This window comes from Sceloporus occidentalis, unplaced genomic scaffold (genome assembly GCF_023333645.1).
Source record: "Sceloporus occidentalis isolate IW3139 unplaced genomic scaffold, rSceOcc1.0.p SCAF_19, whole genome shotgun sequence".
In the NCBI taxonomy this organism is placed as follows: domain Eukaryota; kingdom Metazoa; phylum Chordata; class Lepidosauria; order Squamata; family Phrynosomatidae; genus Sceloporus; species Sceloporus occidentalis.
The window spans coordinates 4,164,925-4,184,606 of record NW_028316999.1 but is presented as its reverse complement, the minus strand read 5'-3'; the positions used below and the strand labels follow the sequence as shown (position 1 = coordinate 4,184,606).

The following is a 19,682-nucleotide window of genomic DNA, read 5'->3' as shown; positions in this document are numbered from 1 at the left end:
TTATGGCGGTGCTCAGTATTCACAGCTGCTTACTTGCTGTGTCTTCTTGCTGCTGTTGTCTTGTCCTTGTGAACCCTGCCTCTTTGACCTGGTTTGTACCCCGGCTTCTGCTTTTTGTCTGCCGCCTGCCTCTGACCCTTGGACTATGACCTGGATTGCTCTTGTCTGCTGCCTGCCCTTGATCTCTAGACTGTGACCTCGATTAGTTATTTTGCTGTTTAACCCATTACCATTTGAACTGGTTCCTGTTCTCGGTTTTACTACATTGTCGTGCCTTCTTCGTTGTCTCCAGGGTCTCTCCTGCATAATGGGTTCCTACTTCTGATACCTACCCAGGTTGTTACAAGAACATAATTATTTCATATGACCAACCAACATGTTCATGTAATTATTAGTATTATCATTATTATTATTAGTACTAGTTCGTATTACTCTTGACTACACTATTAGAAAGAAAATTCGTACAACAACAATAGGACAAAACCACAATACAAAACAGCGGATACAAAAGTAAATGTATTAAAACTGCAATATTTTTTTCAAATTTGACAAATGAAAAATGAATTAACAATTTTTAATGCTATATGACATATTATAATTATATATATATATATACAGTTGTTATTTTATAAATGTATGAGAATTTCAGATGATTTCTAAATGTACTTTTATAGGACTCTATACTTATTTACGTGTATTTTTTTTTCAGTGCTGCCAAGCCATACATGTGGAAATCCTGGTGAAATACCTAAAGGTGTTCTGCATGGAACACGATTTAATATTGGTGACAAAATTCGATACAGCTGCATTACTGGATACATTCTTGAGGGACATCCAACACTGACATGTATTGTAAGTCCAGGGAATGGAGCTTCCTGGGATTTCCCTGCTCCATTTTGTAGAGGTATGAGGTCTTTCTTTTAATGCATATGCATTTACACATGGTATAGAGGTTATTATAGATAACAATATTCTGTGCAGCTGTATGTAAATGTATGAAAATTAGTAATGGTTTATATTAAAATACATTGGGAACATATAAGGGCTTTAATGTATTGGGAAATCAAATACATTAATAAAGCAAAATAGGGGAAGAGGAGGTATGTAAACACTGAGATACAAACAATAAATAAATTAAATGTCGGATGAAAGCCTATTCAGGTTCGGACAACTTTTTTCCTTATGGAAACAAAATCCATTGTCACTTTAACTGCAGTTCAGCTTATTCTTTTGCCTCTTCTTGTTCTTCTGCTGTCTTTCTTCTGTCTTCTTTCATTGTCCTCTTCTACCCACTATCTGCTCTGTTAATCAGGCCCCCAGAAGTGCTTCCACAAAAGAGCTGAGCCTCTGCACACACATTGTCCTCTGATTGGAGTAGCGGGGGAGAGGCTGTCCTCATGATGCACGCTATGGCACTACCTTTCTGGAGAACTGCTTCGGACGGCCAAAATAATGCAGGCTGATTCACAGAGAAGAGAGGTTCAGAATGTCAGTGAATCTCTTTTCTGGAAGCACTATTAACAGAGCCGATATTGGGGAGAAGCAGACAAAAAAAGACAGAAGAACAAGAAAAGGCAAGAGAAGAAGCAGAGCTGCTGAAAAGGAGACCGAGACTGAAAAGTAGTTGGCGGAAAGGGTGGGGAGACATTAATAGAGAGCCTGAAAGAGAGTAAAAGAGTTTGAAGTAGAGGTACAGTAGACATGTATACAGAGTGACACATTCTAGGGTGTTTTTTTCATATTCTACTATGAATTGATAATATCTGTGCATTGCAGTTGGTGCTTTTCTAACTGTCATGTTAAATTAAGGTAAATTAATTCAGAATGACTTTACTTTCTAGCCAAGTTATGGGTTCATTAAGGCCATTATTACAACCAGTTGATTGCCACCATTATCATGTCATTGCAGTAGTGTCTGTGATGGGCTATTCAAAAGTATTTATCTGAAGAGGCTCTGTTAAATTATAAAGTAATAGCCATAGGCCGATAAGTACACATACCTAGGAACTGCCCAGATTTGATTGATTTCTAGGTTAATTCTCTCTGCTTTCAGTTCACCCACTTCCCACAAAATTGCCCAGTATGCTTCCTGGTAGCGGCAACCTCTCAGGACAGATATCCCTGCCCATAGTTCTGCTCCTACCAAATATAATATAGACAAAGAGGTGGGTCTCCAGTGTAGCATACCTGCCAAGATCTTAAGTGTGTAAATGTGACAGAAGAAGGGGCTGCACCAGGACAATGTATTTCTAGCACTCAAATGATAAGGTGAGTTTATTTCACGCAGGCAACGTTTCGACACGTTTTGACACAGGTCTGCGTGAAATAAACTCACCTTATCATTTGAGTGCTGAGCCTATGCTTCTTTATTTTGGATTTATTTAAGGACTTGGTGGTACCCTGGCTCGTGCACCATTTCACTACTGAGTGCTGCATTCCAACCTTTCTTTCTGTGTATTGTATTTCTAGAAGCATGAATGAAAAAAAAAGACCCCTGGAGACCATTACACAACTTTTATATGCTGTTCACCAAGATAAAACATCTAGAGACATGATACCCCCGGATTTTATATCTTGTTTTATTGGAACTGAGTTGTGATTGGTTTAGTTCTAATGTATAAACAACGAACTATTGTCTATTTGTCCTGCTGTGGTAATTTAAGACTTGTTACTGACCTAAATAGTTATATTGTAGTTCATTAATTCTGAAAGCGGGGAAAAATCTAAAAGCATTTTGGCCACATCATTTTAGTGACACTAGTATTAACATGTCTGAGAACATGGATCAATATTCGCACATTTGAATATATGATTGTATAGGTGTATTAATGTAGTCTAGGTATACTGAAGTAGTTAATGGCATTTATATGTATATTAACATTTCTAAAAATCTTCCCCACTCACTCTGTTGTCGGAGAACCCATTTTTTTGCCAGAATTGTCTCCTCAGTAATTGGTCTGTTGTTATTAAAATCTATTGGAGTTGTATCATTCATGGCATTTCATGTCACATTACACATTACAGAATCTGGGCCTATGTTCCATTTTTTACTCTGTCTCATTATGTCAAGGATTTTTTTTCTAGGAGCTGTGCATTGATTCATAATAAATGATAGGCTCTCATTTTAAATGATTGCAGTTTTATCTATATATTTTGTATTGTTCCTACATCAAAGCAAATGGCTTATGTATTCATTACTGAAGATGCTGCAAGGGTGTTATTGAACATGCAATTTTTATAGCTTTGTGTTAAGTCATCTTCTTTTTATTAGTACGAATATTAATCTACATTTTTCAGCTACAACCTGAATATATATCCTGCTGTATAAATTAAAATTATATAAGCCAATAACATGTTTTAATTTTCCTATTTAGAATGCATTTTAATAATTGTAAGTCTACTATCTATTCAAAGAATAAATTATTTTATTTTAAAAAAAAACCTCCCATGGAAATGTGTGTATACTAAAGTAATCCTAAATTCTTCCTCTTTTGCCAACCTTGGATGCCCATCTTGTTTAAAACGTTCTCTCAAGTTTGTATGGTTAAATCCATTTTCTTGTCTTACCACATAGTTATTATTATTATTATTATTATTATTATTTTATATTGAGTCATCACATTCTGCAGCTTTGTACAAAAGGTAGACAGGACATAACAATTAGTATATAATATAACAAGTTGACATACAGAAATAACAGGAGAGGAGGCCCTGCTCAAACAACATTGCAATGTAGAGGGAGTTACGGTGTCAAAGTGCCGTTGTTAGGGATGGACCAGCCACACTAGTATAAGTATTGCAGGAAATGGACTAGAAAAGGTGAGCTAATTAATATGGGAGGAAGAGTGTTAACATGCGAGGTTGTAGTTGTCTTTAAAAAAGTTGGTCTTGTAAGCGTGTTTTCGAACTAGAAACCAGAGGAGAGGACAGACAGATGAGTGGAGAGACCGGTTAGGAGTGCATTTTGAAAACAGTGAGCAGATGTAAGTAGGACTGCTATGAAGAGGCTTGAAAATAAGTCAAGATTTTTAAATGAATCCTTGAGCACAGGCAGCCAGTGAAGAGACAGAAATAGGGGAGAGGTGTTAGTAAAGCAATGGGAGATGGCAGCAGCATTCAAGGTGGATTGTAGAGGGCCGAGACCGGTTAAGATAAAATTACAATAATCGAGGTGGGAGATAATGAGGGCATGGACAAGAGCCTTAGTGGGATGAAGTGGATGAAGAGATGATTGCACCATTGACATTAAGGGAAACTAATTAAGGGAATGTTAGTACTAGAGGGAAGTTTTTTGAGAGATTATGTTTTAGGAAACATGGAGATATCCAGTTAGAGACAGAGGTAAGGCAGTTAGTTACATGGTCTAAGACAGAGGGGGAGAGATCAGGAGATGATAGGTAGAACTGGGTGTCATCAGTATACAGGTGGTATTGAAAGTCAAATTTGGTTTGCCTAGTGAGGTAGTGTAAAGAGAGAACGGACTGGGTTCGGGGAACAAAGGAAAAGAGAAGATCGTTAACCTCACCTCCTGTGACAGGAGAGAATTGGTTAAATGTAGAGAAGGGAAATTAGTTCAGTGAATAGGGGGGTGAGGCGTCAAAGGGAGGAGAAGGGCAGGTTGGGGTCAGTGCTTATGTATCATATCCCTTTTATTATTGAAGTATGTGACAAAATTGGCAGCAGAATGGTTAGTGGAAGGGGTAGTTAAACCACTAATTGCGCATCCAAGAACAATATGCATTCAAACATGCTAGGTTTGCTTTACTTAGGGACCAGAATATAATCACCCTGAAATATTTAAAGAATATTATTGTATATTTCATCTTTACACAAGAATAACGAAAACAGTAAACGTGTTGTTGGTTAATATTCCAGCTCTGGAATAAAAAATGAAACAAGAACAATATAAGCTGCTTCAAAAACTCTAGTGGTTCTTGAAATATGTACTTGCTAACGTAATATTAAACCATCTTTAGGCTGGAACCGATTATATTTACAAAAGATGTCACCAACAAAAGCTCACTAGCTACCTTTGTTGTAGTTTTAATAAGGCGTACTAAATAATATATGCCTATGGTTTGCTTGGATATGTCTAAAGCTTCATTTATTTAAATTGATAAGCCTTATATAATGTGACTGGCAATGACAATATGTCACTTGCTGGTGTTTTATGAAATGTCAAGCTTCTTAATTGCATCCATTCAGCTTGTAGAGAAGAAACAGAAAAGGGCAGACATCTAAAAGAAAAAGTAGCTACTTGTGTTGGACTCTTATTTCAAATATGAAACAGATCTGTTTCTGCAATAAAAAACAAAGTTAACGAAACTCTTTAAAGGCATTTTTTAAAGAACGGATTTAAAAAAAAACAGTAAACCCAAACCTTTAACTAAACCATACTCAGTGTGCCTGACTACAATTAAAAAACTATTTTAGATACCCATTGGTATTAGCAACATATATAACTGTTACATTTTTGTGCAAGTAGATAACTTAACTTTGGCTAATTTATTATATGTTGAAATTGACTAGATAAGCAGATGTGCAGGGTGAGAACCTGCCACTGATACCTGCCAATGTCATGAGTTACAAGATCCAAGGCAGCATGAGTTTGCTGTTTGGAGATCATATCTTCAACACTGTAACAAAACCTGTAAAAAAACATTTTTTAAGAAATGTTGTATTGCATTATACATGTTAAGTATAAATTATCGATGATTGATTTGTAGTGTGTTTATTATTTTAAGACCTATCTAGAAACATAACTCAGTTTTGGTAAAAACAATCTAAAAATAAAACATAATAAAAGTGCTCTTTACATAGGCATAAGCTCACCAAATAGTAAATATACATAAATACTGTATTTGCTCGATTATAAGACCAAATGCTCTGAAAATATAATCTTATAATTGGGGTCGTCTTCTAATCAGACCTCAAATAGGTCTGACTATGAGACTGAGATCCAGATCCCCCACAGCGCTGCAGGGGACCTGGATCCTGCTGTCTTATGCCACACCCCCCCAACTTACCGGTGCTTCTGAGTCCCTGGTGTGTAGCCGGGGCAGCGTGTAGACCTCTACGCGATTCGCGTAGATAACTTCCGCTGCAGCCGGAAGGAGCACCTCCTTCCGGCTGCAGCGGAAGTTGTCTACGCAAATCGCATAGAGGTCTACCGCACCGGTAAGCAGCGGGGGTTGTCTGCGTCCATCTCGCAGACCTTCCCCGGCAGTCAGAGATCAGAGTTCCCCGCACCTGTGCACAGTGGCATATAGAGGGTTAAAAGGCATATCATGGGGCACAGTGGCATTTAGAGGGTTAAAAGGCATATCATGGGGCACAGTGACATATAGGGGGTATAAGGCATTTCTGGGGCAGAGTGGCAAGCCTGGGGGCATATGTGCATAACTGGGGGGCAGGTTGGAAAATAAAAGAAAATAAAAAAAATATATTTTTCTCAATCATAGTTTTTATTAAGAAAAAAAAATGTTTACATAGTTTACATGAATTAACATTTACTGGTAAAACTTTTTTTCCTATAGGGTCGTCTTATATTCGCTTTTTCTTTTTTTCATAAATTAATATTCAGATTTTGGGGGGGTCGTCTTATAATCAGAGTCGTCTTATAATCGAGAAAATACGGTGTATATATATTTATATGTGTGTGTGTGTGTGTGTATGTATATATATATATATATATATATATATATATATATATATATATATATATATACACACAAATCACCGTAAGCACTGCCATTTTGGCAGAAGTTCACCTTAAGACAGAAAGCGGTTAGCGTGAGAGTAAATAAGTGTGAGAGAGTGAGTGAGTTCATAATTAATTTTGTTGACAAATTACAAATGCTCCCCGATTTTGGTTTGAAACGAATTGGCAGGGAATGTAATTTGTTGCCTTAAAACTTTACATTATAGTTTGGTAAATCTACTAGACAAAAATAAATGTTATATTGTATCATCAATATTTTATCATACTATAATATTTTATGATACAAAAATAATACAGCAATACGGACATTTTAATATTTAAATGTCTTCACCAAGAAGTGATAATGCTCTGGGCCTTGAACAAGATAATCAATACCACTACTTATTTAAATACATAGAGCCTAAAATATGTAATATATGCATGCTAATGTTTTAATTTCTGGTATTTTCCACAAGCAAAGGCAAACTTTTTTCACTTTTACTATCCTCTGCTTTATTGATAACTCCTCCACAAGTTCATCTGTAAAGTTCTCATTTAGTAATTTGGTACTCAAACTAAATAACTCAAGCATGCTGTAAGCTGATCACTCCATTGTGAATTTGCCATCTTACTTTCGCTTCTCCTCTTCTAAGTGTTAGTATTGACTTTCGTAGTTTGAACATATTCAGTTTAATCTATTGACTGACAAGTTGAGTGGTTGGTAGAGTTAATAAATAACGCAATTGGACATACACAACTGAAGCTACAAGCCCTTATGTATTAACACCAGGGCCGACCCGACAATGGAGCCGAGTGGGGCAACCGCTCCAGGCGGCGCTTTTGAAGGGGCGGCACTTTGCTGCCCCAAGCTCTTTTTTTTTTTTTGTATTTTTTTTTTTTTTGTCAGTACCCGCTCGGCGCCCCTCTCTCTCTCCTCTGCGGCGAGTCTTCCTGTTCGGTTTCGGTGCCGGCTTGTAATGCTGAGTGCTGGAAGATTTCCGGCGCTCAGCATTACAAGCCGGCACCGAGACCGAACAGGGAGACTCGCCGCAGGACTGCTGAAAGGTAAGTACAAGGGGGGGGGGGCGGCAGGGACAGAGGGAGAGGAAGGGTAGATAAGGGGGGGGGCGTCATTTTAAAATTCGCCCCAGGCGGCATTTTGCCTTGGGCCGGCCCTGATTAACACTCACAAAACACTTATTCACCTGTTGTGAGCACCTTTGAATTTTGTGATGGGTAGTGTATGTAAATGGGTGTATTTATGGGCAGGTGTGTGTGTAAAGGCAGCATGTGTGGGCAATCGTGTGTGTGTTTATGGGCAGGTGTGTGTGAGGGCATTGTACATAAAATAGCTTCTGTAAAAATAGCTGGGGGACCAAAATTTTCCATTCTCGCCTTGGGCACAAAAGGAGCTAGCTACTGCTCTGTGTTATGGGGTAAGGGCACCAGGTTTCAGTTATGACTCATATATGCAACTCACAAAATAATAAATCTTGCTTTTTTAATTGCAATTTGGACTTTGAATTTGCAAGTTGGCGCCTGAAAACTTTTAGCCTTCTCACATGCACACCTCAGTAAATAAAAACTAAAAACTAAAGTACATTCTTGTATATATGTCCCATACAGCTTAAATAATATATATTAAGACATTGTGTCATTAATAGCATTATACATTAACTGAATAACCTATATTACATGCATGGTTTTGTTTTTTCTTTATATGCATTAGCGGAAGGCGCATGTGGAGGAACATTAAGAGGAACTAGTGGGATCATTTCAAGCCCTCACTTTCCTTCAGAATATGAAAATAATGAAGACTGCACATGGACTATCCTAGCTGAACCTGGAGATACTATAGCTCTGGTTTTTACAGACTTCCAAATGGAAGAAGGATACGACTTTCTAGAAATAAGTGGAACTGAAGCACCATCAATATGGCAAGTACCAAATTACCCATCTCTTTAGAATCACCATTAAGTTTAAAATAAGTAATATTGATTTTATGGCACAAATGGATTAAATTATGTTATACATTTAATGCTGGGATATTACAACACCGAATGTTACAATAGCAGCATAAACAACTTAATACTGTTTTATTCCTTAAAATAAACTTATTGATTATCTTTAGAAGCTTGCAAAGAATACAGAAACAATGTTTCATACAAAAAACTGATACAAGATTAAAATGTTTATCCATATTTTCTTATGAATTAATGGAAACAATATGTTTATCCATGCACACCTTTGTATTCCACTTCAAAATTGGACACATTTCCACAGTGTAGGTTATGCTTCTTGTGAAGACAATATTTCCAGGTACTGTAATATAACAAGATGTCTATGCATTATACTGGTTAATTCTTATTTATTAAAAAAGTTTGTTTATCCCATTGCCATAGTATTCACGTTTCTAGTTGCCCATCGCAAGATCCTGCGAGTCCTACCGTTCCTGCACTGTGACTCCAGCCTGACCTGGCACCCTTAGTCTTGATGTTATAATTTCATTTCTATAGAGAAATCATTTGGAAACTTTGTTTTGCAAATAAATAAAGTATATTAATATTAATGAATGACTGATGACCTTTTAGAAACACAATAACACAAACTAAATTAAGTTTTCTTAATTTAGTTCTGGAATTATATAATTTCTATTATTATTCTAGGAGCCCATGCTCAAAAAAACATTAAAGACAAATATCCTCCTTTGTTAATACAAAAAAAAGATTTTCTAAATCATTATTGTGAATAGACTATAATTAATTTACTGCCATATATAAATAGAATGTACTTTATAAATAGCATTTTTAATGTATGTACCACTAAAATATTATCTGTGAGAAAACAGAAAAGTGCATTATTTCTCACTTCATCCATTTACAATATTCTAGATAATAACACCACAATTTTAGCACTGCTCTAACAGAGTAAATGGTTTTGACATGCAGTAATGCTACTGAGATTGTTCATGGTGCTGAAAACATTTTAAAGTCAAGCTTCCTGTTAGAAATACAGAATATTTTTTACATTTTTTTTCATTCAGATCCTAGGAAGTTGAAAGATTAGACACATAAAAAGGATTTATTTTCAATACCTCAGTATGGGTGCTTTGCTTTTTTTTCTGATACCTATTTTCTGTAAAATATTTAAAATGAATTTAGCTTTATCATTTTCATTCAAGTTTAGCACAATATGTGCATTTGCAGAGAAAGGAAAAAAAGAGTTACTAGCACAATGCCAACAGTGTAACATTTCAGAAAATTGAATATATCTATATTAGTGACATGTATACTAATTGGCCAAAGTGAAATGTATAGTCTGGAGATATTATCATTATGCACTGCAAGGAAAATACATGTACTTTAGATACAGTATTTCCAGGCAGAAACAATTCATATCGGTAATGTAAACCCAGTGGTGTATTTACCTTTGGCACCAACATAGGCTTAACAGATGTTAACACCGCTTGCTGCTCCCTCTACTCCGCTATCCTCAATACAGGGTGTTGGGATATGATGTCATATCCCGGCGCTCCACTTTTAATGGAAATGAGGAAGGAACAGTCGGGCAGGGCTTACAGGCTCTCTGTTATGCGGCAGAGGCATGGGTCGATCCAGGGGTGGCCAATGGACAAGCTGCCTCCCAGAAAGGGATCGGTATTAGGGCAATCTAGCCAGATTGGCCTGGGAGCATTAGGACAATAGCGAATGTAATTTACGTGTTTGTCTACATGTTCTGTGTTCCATTATCCCTTAAGACAGTCGGGTTGTGTGAGATGCAAGGTCAACATCACATGACCACATTTCTGTGTGTAATAAAATGTATAAGGCCAATACAAACTTCAAATAATTGGAACACATATAAATGTATGTGCGTCAAAAATAGGCAGAGTCACTTAGATGCAAACAAAGGTAAAACATTTAATACGAACAAAAAATAGAAGAAGAATATAAAAAGTAGATAACAAAAATAATATAAAACAAGTCTTACAAAACCTTGGAGAGGAATTTAGTTCATGACATCTGTCCTATGCATTCCTGAGGATGGAGGGAGGGAGTGTTGGGACGAGAAGAGTCCGTGGATGGCAAGTACATCTCCCCTCTACCTCTCCTCCTATGCTTCTCCAAGGCCTTAACTTATATACACGGTTTGAATAATGATGTCAGTCTTGTCAGTCTATTGGTCTTCACCTAATTGGGTAAACATGCTCACTAAGATCTTTAAACGTCGAAACCCTATTTTAGGTGGTGGCTGTACGCATACTGTAATGCCCTTTTAGAGTTACAACTATACCATGCATTAGCAAGCTTCTATCCTATCTATAGAATGCCTGTTCAGCAAATCCTTCATTCCATATTTTAAGGTCAAGGAAACCTTGAAGCCTATCATTGAAACATATTAATATATCTTAATAATCATTTATTTATGAACAATGATTACATAACTTTGACTATTGCCTATACCAATAATTATATATGGTCCATTTCATATTACTAGGGTTAAAAGAGATGTTAAATGTGTTAGAATCTTTTACACTGTGAAGCAGGCTTAAAATATTATATTAAAATATAATTATTCTATTAAGTTAATGGTGGTACTGGAGTCTGGGACTGCCTAAACATTTCAAAAGGAGGGCCAGCATGCCCCCAAACAGTGTATCAGTGCCATCTGTGTCCCCAAACAGCTTGCCTGTGCCAACCTAAATGCAAACAGCTTGTCTCTGCCATCTGCGTCCCCAAACAGCTTGTCGGTGGCAGCTGTGTCCCTAAACATATTGTCTGTGGCCTAAAACAGGTGGTCAGTGACATCAGTGTCCCCCACAGCTTGTCTGTGTCCCCAAACAGCTTGTCAGTGGCAGCTGTGTCCCTAAATATCTTGTCTGTGGCCTCAAAGCGGTGGTCAGTGACATTGGTGTCCCCAAACAGCTTGTCTGTGCCACCTTAACAACAAAAAATATCCACATGGCTCTCCACTTAAATAAAGGGGTTCTAGTACACTTTCCTTTAAATCAACTTTTGTTTATTATAAGTAAATATTAAAATTGGCATTTCAGCATATAGATTAGTGACCTATGAATAAGTGCAAGTTAGCGTGAAACATGTGAGGTGACTACAATTGTTCATTTTTCGGACCCCCTGTTTTTGCTGATTTTAATATGTATTTATAATAAACAGAAATTGGTTCTAAGGGAAGTGTACTGTAAGTCCTTTGTTTCGGTGGAGAGCCAGGTGGATATTTTTTGTTGCAGATTTGCGGGCAGGATTTGCCTTTTCACCAAGCCTCTGGATGCTTATGGGCTGTTATACACAGAAGCATAGCTGTTTATCGGTTTAATATTTAAGCAGCCACTCGGGGTGATCACAAACGACATGCAGGGGCAGACAATCAGTGAGTGGCACATCATAAATATTGTGAAGCGCATTGAATATGTTTTTTGCGTGTGTTATCTTAACCCCTAACAGCTTGCCTGTGCGATCCTTAACCCTAAACAGCTTGTCTGTGTTATATTTGTACCCTAACAGCTTATCAGGGGCCATCTTTGCCCCTTGTCTGTGCCATCTGTGACCCCAAACAGCTTTGTGAACAGGACTTTGTGAACAATTTTGTACTGGCCCAGGGTACATTTGCCCCATGTCAGTCCGCCCCTGGTGTGCAGGGGGAGAGTGTGAAAAATCATCCAATTGAATGATCTCTACACTCTCTATGCCGCTACCTGTTGGTATTAGACACACCCAGTGGGTTTAAAGGGGTCAACAAATGGAACAAGGAGTCATTCTACCTGCCAGAGGGGCAGGACTGGTCGCAGATGTGACCATTGCAACATAATTGTTACATGCCTGTGTCTAGATGTTCTACAGGGACGTTGTTGTGTTTATTGTTCTCTGTTTAAAATCACCCTCTTTACAACATGTGTTAAATGCAGCTCATTAAGTGCCTGTTTGATTTAAATATTCAGAGACTGACACTTAATATTAAAGATTGTGTGCAGATGTTCTACAAGGATATTGTGGTGTTTATTGTTTTCTATTTATATTACCCTCTTTACAACATGTGTTAAATGCTCAGCTAAGGGACTCGGAGTGGAGTATGGGGCATGTAGTCCTGCAATTTATGCTCTTTGAGCATAAATTACAGTGCTGTATACAGTAATAACCCCCAGCTTTGTATACAGTAATGTATGTTTGTATCGACAAAACTTGGTTTATCTAATTTTTGTTCTGTTCTATCTCCTTTTGCACACTTGGAGGCCACCATTGTTGTCAGTCATGTGATATTTTGGATGACCTTCCCTGAGCTGATTTTTTTATGAAGTCTGACTTTTATTAGTCTGGATGGGTGATCAAGACTGAGCCATTTTATTGTTTCCCACAGACATGAGTCAGAGTGTCTATCTAGGAGGTTGGGCTTACATAACAAAGGTAGAACACATACAAATGCTAATATGCAGCTGCCTGATATGCTAAAACTTGAACTGAATTAAATATCTGTGAATGGATAAGGAAAAAGAATTGGGCAAGGGAGGGTAAGCGATTATGTTTCCTTTTTCAGTAATTTGGTATGAATCATTTGGCCTCTCATCTTTGTATGAACCCCCCCACACCCCTTACTGTATCCTGTCCCATATCAGTCTGTAATGTTAAGACCGCATGATACTCTGAATGTCCATTCTGTAAAAAAACACAACTCCTAATTTTGTGGTAGTATTATCGGTATTATTCTCCTAGATTGTCATAGATTTTCATGCAAACCCTGATCATACAGTATATGTTAATTTGTAAGCATGCCTGGAGACATCTGAACACACTGCTGCAAAGGGAGTCTGATGTTCATGTTAAGACAATAACATACTCTTACTTTTCAATACTTATCGCAAACCAAATCCTTTCACAGTGTATTTACGCTTTGCATGCATGAGCCAGCCAGTGCTGAAAAGAAATTGTGTGGTTGTACATATCAGGATACCACAGAGTTAACTGCAGGATGCAGCATATCAGGTCACGAAAGCCATTATTCAATTTAGGGAAAATGTCGGATTAGATAAATAGCTGGAATAATGATCTGTTCCTCTGATAAATATTTTTGTGTCTATCTTGCTGTGTGCGTTTTAGTGAAAACGGTCTTGTCTCATAGTTCTACTGATGCAGCCTTACTATAATTATAAGACCAAATGATATTAAACACAGTACAATTGAAAAACCACATGTGATATTTCCAGGAGGCATTTGCATTTCTTTTTATGGTTTGTATTTATAAATGAAAACCTATGTTGCACACATGTTGGTGCTTTGGAGATAAATTTATTTTCTTACTTCTTTCAGAAGTGATGTGTCAATCACATTGATAATGGAACAAGTTTCAAAAACAATTGTGTTCTTGAATCAAACCATTACATAAAATACATCTTTACTTTATCACTGCAGAAATCAATTGTTTTCCCCCCTACTCCTACAGAGTGAGAGATAGTCAATTTCCTTTAGAATGAAAGAACAGGAATGACATACAAGGCTATAGGAACCTTTAATCTTTCAGCTTCCAATGCAATAAAACCAAACAAAATCTGACATTTAGAATTGAAAGATACAGCGTGATCGCTTACAGCACCATACTTTAAAATCGCTGCAATATGTAGAGACAGAGATAAATTAGGCACCTTTCACATAGATAAAATAATACAGTGCATGCCTGTAAATTCCTCGTTCCTTGTATTCACTTCCTGACATATGATGAAAGTGCAGAAGGATATAAATATAAAGCTGTGATTTGCATGTAAGGATCCCAAGGCTCAAGGCATTTTGCACCAGTTGCAAGACTGACGTTACCCCTAAGACTACAAATGGGCAGACCCAGGGCTGGATTAACCAAGGGGCACATGGAGCAATTGATCCGGGTCCCTGGAGTGGCAGGTAGTCCCCATCTTGTAGAAGACTTAATTGATTTGTAATAGCTTGAGCTGCTCCACTGGTGTCATAAACTGTGCTGTCTGTGAGCTCTGGAGTAAGTTAAGGGAGTGCCAGGCACTAGTAGAGAGAACAGGGAAAAGAAAAAATGTCGGTGCGCTAAGCTAGTCTCAGGCTCAAATAATACAAATGTATAATATGAGGCCTACCAAACAGTGTGAGCATGCTGCAAATACAGTGTGTTGGCTGTACAATGTATACAAAAAACAAAATACTGTCTGCGCTTCTCACCCTAATAAAGTTGGCAACAAATATATAAACATAATATAAATGAGAGGTTTTGGTTATATGAATTGGCCAAAGCATAATTAAGCTCACCCGCCACGTCAAGGCACACTCTCAATAGGGTGAGAACCTACTCTCACCTCCTACATAGTGGGCACACAAAGCAGTTTATACTGCTACCAAAACCAAATTAATGTGTTGGGGGAGGTGCAATTAAACCTCCTTGACGTGGCGGGTGAGCTTAATTATGCTTTGGCCAATTCATATAACCAAAACCTCTCATTTATATTATGTTTATATATTTGTTGCCAACTTTATTAGGGTGAGAAGCGCAGACAGTATTTTGTTTTTTGTATACATTGTACAGCCAACACACTGTATTTGCAGCATGCTCACACTGTTTGGTAGGCCTCATATTATACATTTGTATTATTTGAGCCTGAGACTAGCTTAGCGCACCGACATTTTTTCTTTTCCCTGTTTGCACATATTTGAGGTTGTTGGCTCCTCATTAGTCTGGTTGCAGCTTGCTGTCCAGGGGTTAAATGGGAGGAGGTTTAATTGCACCTCCCCCAACACATTAATTTGGTTTTGGTAGCAGTATAAACTGCTTTGTGTGCCCACTATGTAGGAGGTGAGAGTAGGTTCTCACCCTATTGAGAGTGTGCCTTGACGTGGCGGGTGAGCTTAATTATGCTTTGGCCAATTCATATAACCAAAACCTCTCATTTATATTATGTTTATATATTTGTTGCCAACTTTATTAGGGTGAGAAGCGCAGACAGTATTTTGTTTTTTGTATACTAGTAGAGAGAAGGCAGCTCTATATGAGGCATGCATATTATCTGATTAATCCAGCAAAGAGCCAGCTCCTCTCTTTTTAGTATCCATATAAAAATAGCACAGTGTGTGTTCTGATTAGCTCTTTTTCCTTTGCTTCACTGTCCTCCCTTTCCTTTCCTTCAATGCGACAGCATTCTTCTCTTTTTCGCTCTTCTTTCTTTGTCCGCATCTCTGTGGACATAACCTCCCAGCGAACTTTCACCAAAATGGTGACGCTTCCGATGACGTCCTTCCCAGAAGAGGGGAAGCTGTTATAACTGTAAAAGGGAGGGGAAGGACTACATATTAATGTCTATGTATTTAGAAAGATGTCATAAAAGTCCCTGTTGGTGAAATGGTCAGGTTTCCCAAATGCTTTTGTCCATATAAGGCATATGTATAGGTAGAAATCTAATTTACTGCGCTAATTAGCAAGTGCAACATACATAGAAAAATATGCCATTTTGCAAATTTATAGCTAATATTATTTTTAAGTCTCATAACGGAGATATAAGGATTTGAATTAAATGTTAATATGAATTCCCAAAGATAAAAAAATACTGCAGTGGTTTACCCTTTGCTTTTAAAATCATTATGCATTCAGTACCAGAGGAGATTAAGTTTTATATTGCTTAGTTATTTCCCATGAACTGCTTCTGGAAAGTTGATTACAAAACAGATGCTGCAGCTAATTTATCTAATAAAGCTTCCTTTGTCAGCCATGTTATGAAATACAACAGCCTCTGAGAAAATGATTCACGTGTTGCGCTAAAATAGATGATGTCTGATCATAAGGAGATAGCAGTAAATCAGTGTGTAATTTACATAACACTCTGGGTTCCTGGTCACATGCTAAAATACCACCCAGGGTGCAAAGGAAATATAAAGTTCAATTCATATCTTTTATAATATATCACATATTTACAATGTTATTGAAGTCAGTTTTGACCTATTTAAGAACAACAATTCAATACCTGGATGTAATTATAGATTTCAAGTCTCAATCAAGGCATTTTTGTAACAAAAACTACAAAAAGTTGCACATTTTAGAGTCAATAAAGCATTTTGTGTCCATATCAACTGATCCCAAAATAATAAGTAAATACTGTTTATTATTTGTTTTTTGAGGTAGCAACCACACTATGACATTACAAAAGGTACGTACATAGCCATACCAAAATACAAAACCTTCATTGTGTAAATCAAATCTCAGGGGATAAACAGGAAGGTTGCAGGAGAAGCAAGCAAAAAATATAATCAATAAACAAAAAAATAAAAAGTGTTTATGCATCTTTAAAAATGTCTTAATGTAACAGTAATACTTATTAGGCTGAAATGCAGGGAAACACCCGAGACATGTTTCGCTTTGCATATTAGAGACAAGAAGATCCTTAAACAGAGGTGTATTGTGGCCAAGAGAGACAACTTTGACTGATCTGGCAATAGTAGAATTTAAATAGGACGGTCAAAGATCAGGTGGAGAAGGTAGCTTTTTGTGTGATTGCCTCCCAGAAGGGTCTAATTTTAGGGCAGGGCCTCCAAATATGTAAATTGCCCCAGTACCCCACCGTGACCTCCAACACATCAGATTAAGAAGGAAAGATCTTATTTAATAAAGTAGGGTCTTTGTTCCACCTGGTGAGGAGCTTAATCAATGTATCCTGCATTTTACTGCTGATGGAGCAATGGTGGAAGAAATCCATAATCTTATCCCACTCTAAAGGGTAAATTGTTTACCTAGATCCATTTTTAATAACCTCAAATAATATGGTTCAGCTTTCATCAAGTAGAATTAAAGATATGTGACAAAAAAGCATCAAGGGTGTTGGAGATACCAATAATTTGTCAAGGTCAGTCAATAAGTTGCTGAAGCAAGTTGGAAACTTTCCCCTTACAAAGTGTTGTTATTGGTACTGAAATCCAATTAGGAAGGTAGCCACTTGCCAGTAATAAATGAACTGGTCATTCTAAAGTATTACAAAAATAAATTGCTCCCAGGTGTAAAATTGTACAGGGGCATACCTGGGCAATTACTTTAACTTTTTAATGGATTAGACTTAGATATGTTGCGTAGTATTCTGTGCCATGCTCTCAAAATAAGTGGGGTAGTGTTACAAAGAAACCTCAAAGTGGTTATATTAGGGGCATGTAAAAAGGCAAGAGTCACAAAACAAATGCATTGATTGTTAGCTTGCCTTAAGGCCACACTACGATGAACTGATGAACTTAACGCCAAAACTAAATGGAAGGAGATTACTCCTTTAAATGAAGGGAGATAAAGACATATGCAACAATATTACAAAAAAGAGTTAAAGTACTATAACATTTCCCATGTAAATCTAATTACTAACTAGAGATGACAATTGTAGTTGCTTCTACAGTTGCTTTATGTTCTAAGGTCAAAGTAGACATTTTAGCAAGGAAGTTCAGAGAGCAAGGGCTGTAGTACCAAGTTTGGCAACTCAATATTCAGAAGGTTTAGAGCCTGAAAAAGTCAGGTAGATTGAATGGCACCGGACCAATGTGTTGTTCATCTCCTTGTCAAGCTTGTAGCTGCAAGTGTTATCCTTATCTAAATGCAAAATGGACTGCAATATGCGTTTAAAAATAAAAATAATCGACTTTGGTCCCTACACTGTTCATTTAAACACTCAGAAGACCTCACTTGTATCATGATCCCTGGACATGGTACATTGATGATGGAAATAGATTCTTCTAAATAAAATAGTGCATAATTGTTATTAGCGCTCATTCTAGTAGATTGTTTGCTGCACTGCAAGTCAAGGGAGTGAGGCATCCACTAAGAGTTCCAGACAACCAAGATATCAAGATGCCAATAAATTCAGCTCAGTGGTGTGGTGGTGCCATTAACTTTATGCTTTTAAATTCCTCTGCATAAACATGGCTTCCATATCATTGGTTTGATAGGTTAAAGACTTGTTTAATTTTCACTTTTCCTCAGAAATTCCTTACTATGGTTAGTTTCAACCTATTGCTAATGCATATAATTAGCACCTCAGTGGATTTGTTAAGTGATTCATACATGATATAAAAAAGGTAAAACTTGTTCTAAGCGTTAGGTGTTTTTTACTTATAAGCATACCTGGGAGCTTCTGGTCTCCGGCTACCCCGAGACTTCCCTTGTGGGGCACGGCCAGGACTGCCCACTGATGTCACTAACTGGCGGGCGGTCCCGTAACGTCGGTGGGAGTTCCCGCTGACATCAGTAGGAGCTCCCGCTGATGCCGGGGGCATTCCTGCTGACATCAGTGGGAGTTCCTGCTGATGTCGGGGGTGGCCTCACGGACATTGGGGGTGGTCTCACTGATGGCATCGGGAAACACCCCCTTTTGAGGAGAAAATGGGTGGAGCGGGGTGTGACCCGGACGATTCAGGTCTTGACCTGGAGAAGCGGTGCTCATCCGGCAATCTCCGGGTCAAACCAGGAGAGTTCCCAGGTATGCTTATAAGTTGTCGTTTAAGTGTTGTATCTCACTAATAGGATGATGGTCTGTGAATAATAATATTGATAAAAAGAATTTTCCAGTTGCCCTGTCAGTATATTTCCTTGTTACAGGATACTTTTCACAGTTTAGTAATGTACAGCCGTGATGTAATACATTGTCGTTACACATTGGCGTTAGCTAAACTAGTTTACCAACTTGAAATTAGGAAGCACATTTACATCTATACATCTATAGATGTAAAAGTTTAGTACATAATTTTTTATTGAATGAAATAAACTAATTTAGTAGGTGGGTGCTAACCACAGGACTTGCTTATGGTCCTTTCTACTAATTACTGTGAAAATATCCAAAAACATCTATATGCCCTCTTTAACCATAGATCCTGATAGGGTTTTAGAATCAGACACGTTTAAGTACAGTTTTACTTTATACGGGTAGTTATTATGGTCCTGTCCATGTATTAAAATAACAACATTTAATGTTGTTGCCTCAAACAGTTATTATAGGCCA

General features: G+C 37.5%; 1 protein-coding gene across 1 annotated transcript in view; it reads left to right on the top strand.

Moving 5' to 3' along the window:
- LOC149302324 (CUB and sushi domain-containing protein 1-like) overlaps window positions 1-19,682 on the top strand; it is a 589,437-nt gene that overhangs the window by 215,826 nt on the left and 353,929 nt on the right. Inside the window, exons 4-5 of the mRNA XM_089482423.1 lie at window positions 710-904; window positions 8,430-8,637. Of these exons, the coding sequence (XP_089338549.1) occupies window positions 710-904; window positions 8,430-8,637 (403 nt within the window). The remainder of the gene's footprint in view (window positions 1-709; window positions 905-8,429; window positions 8,638-19,682) is intronic.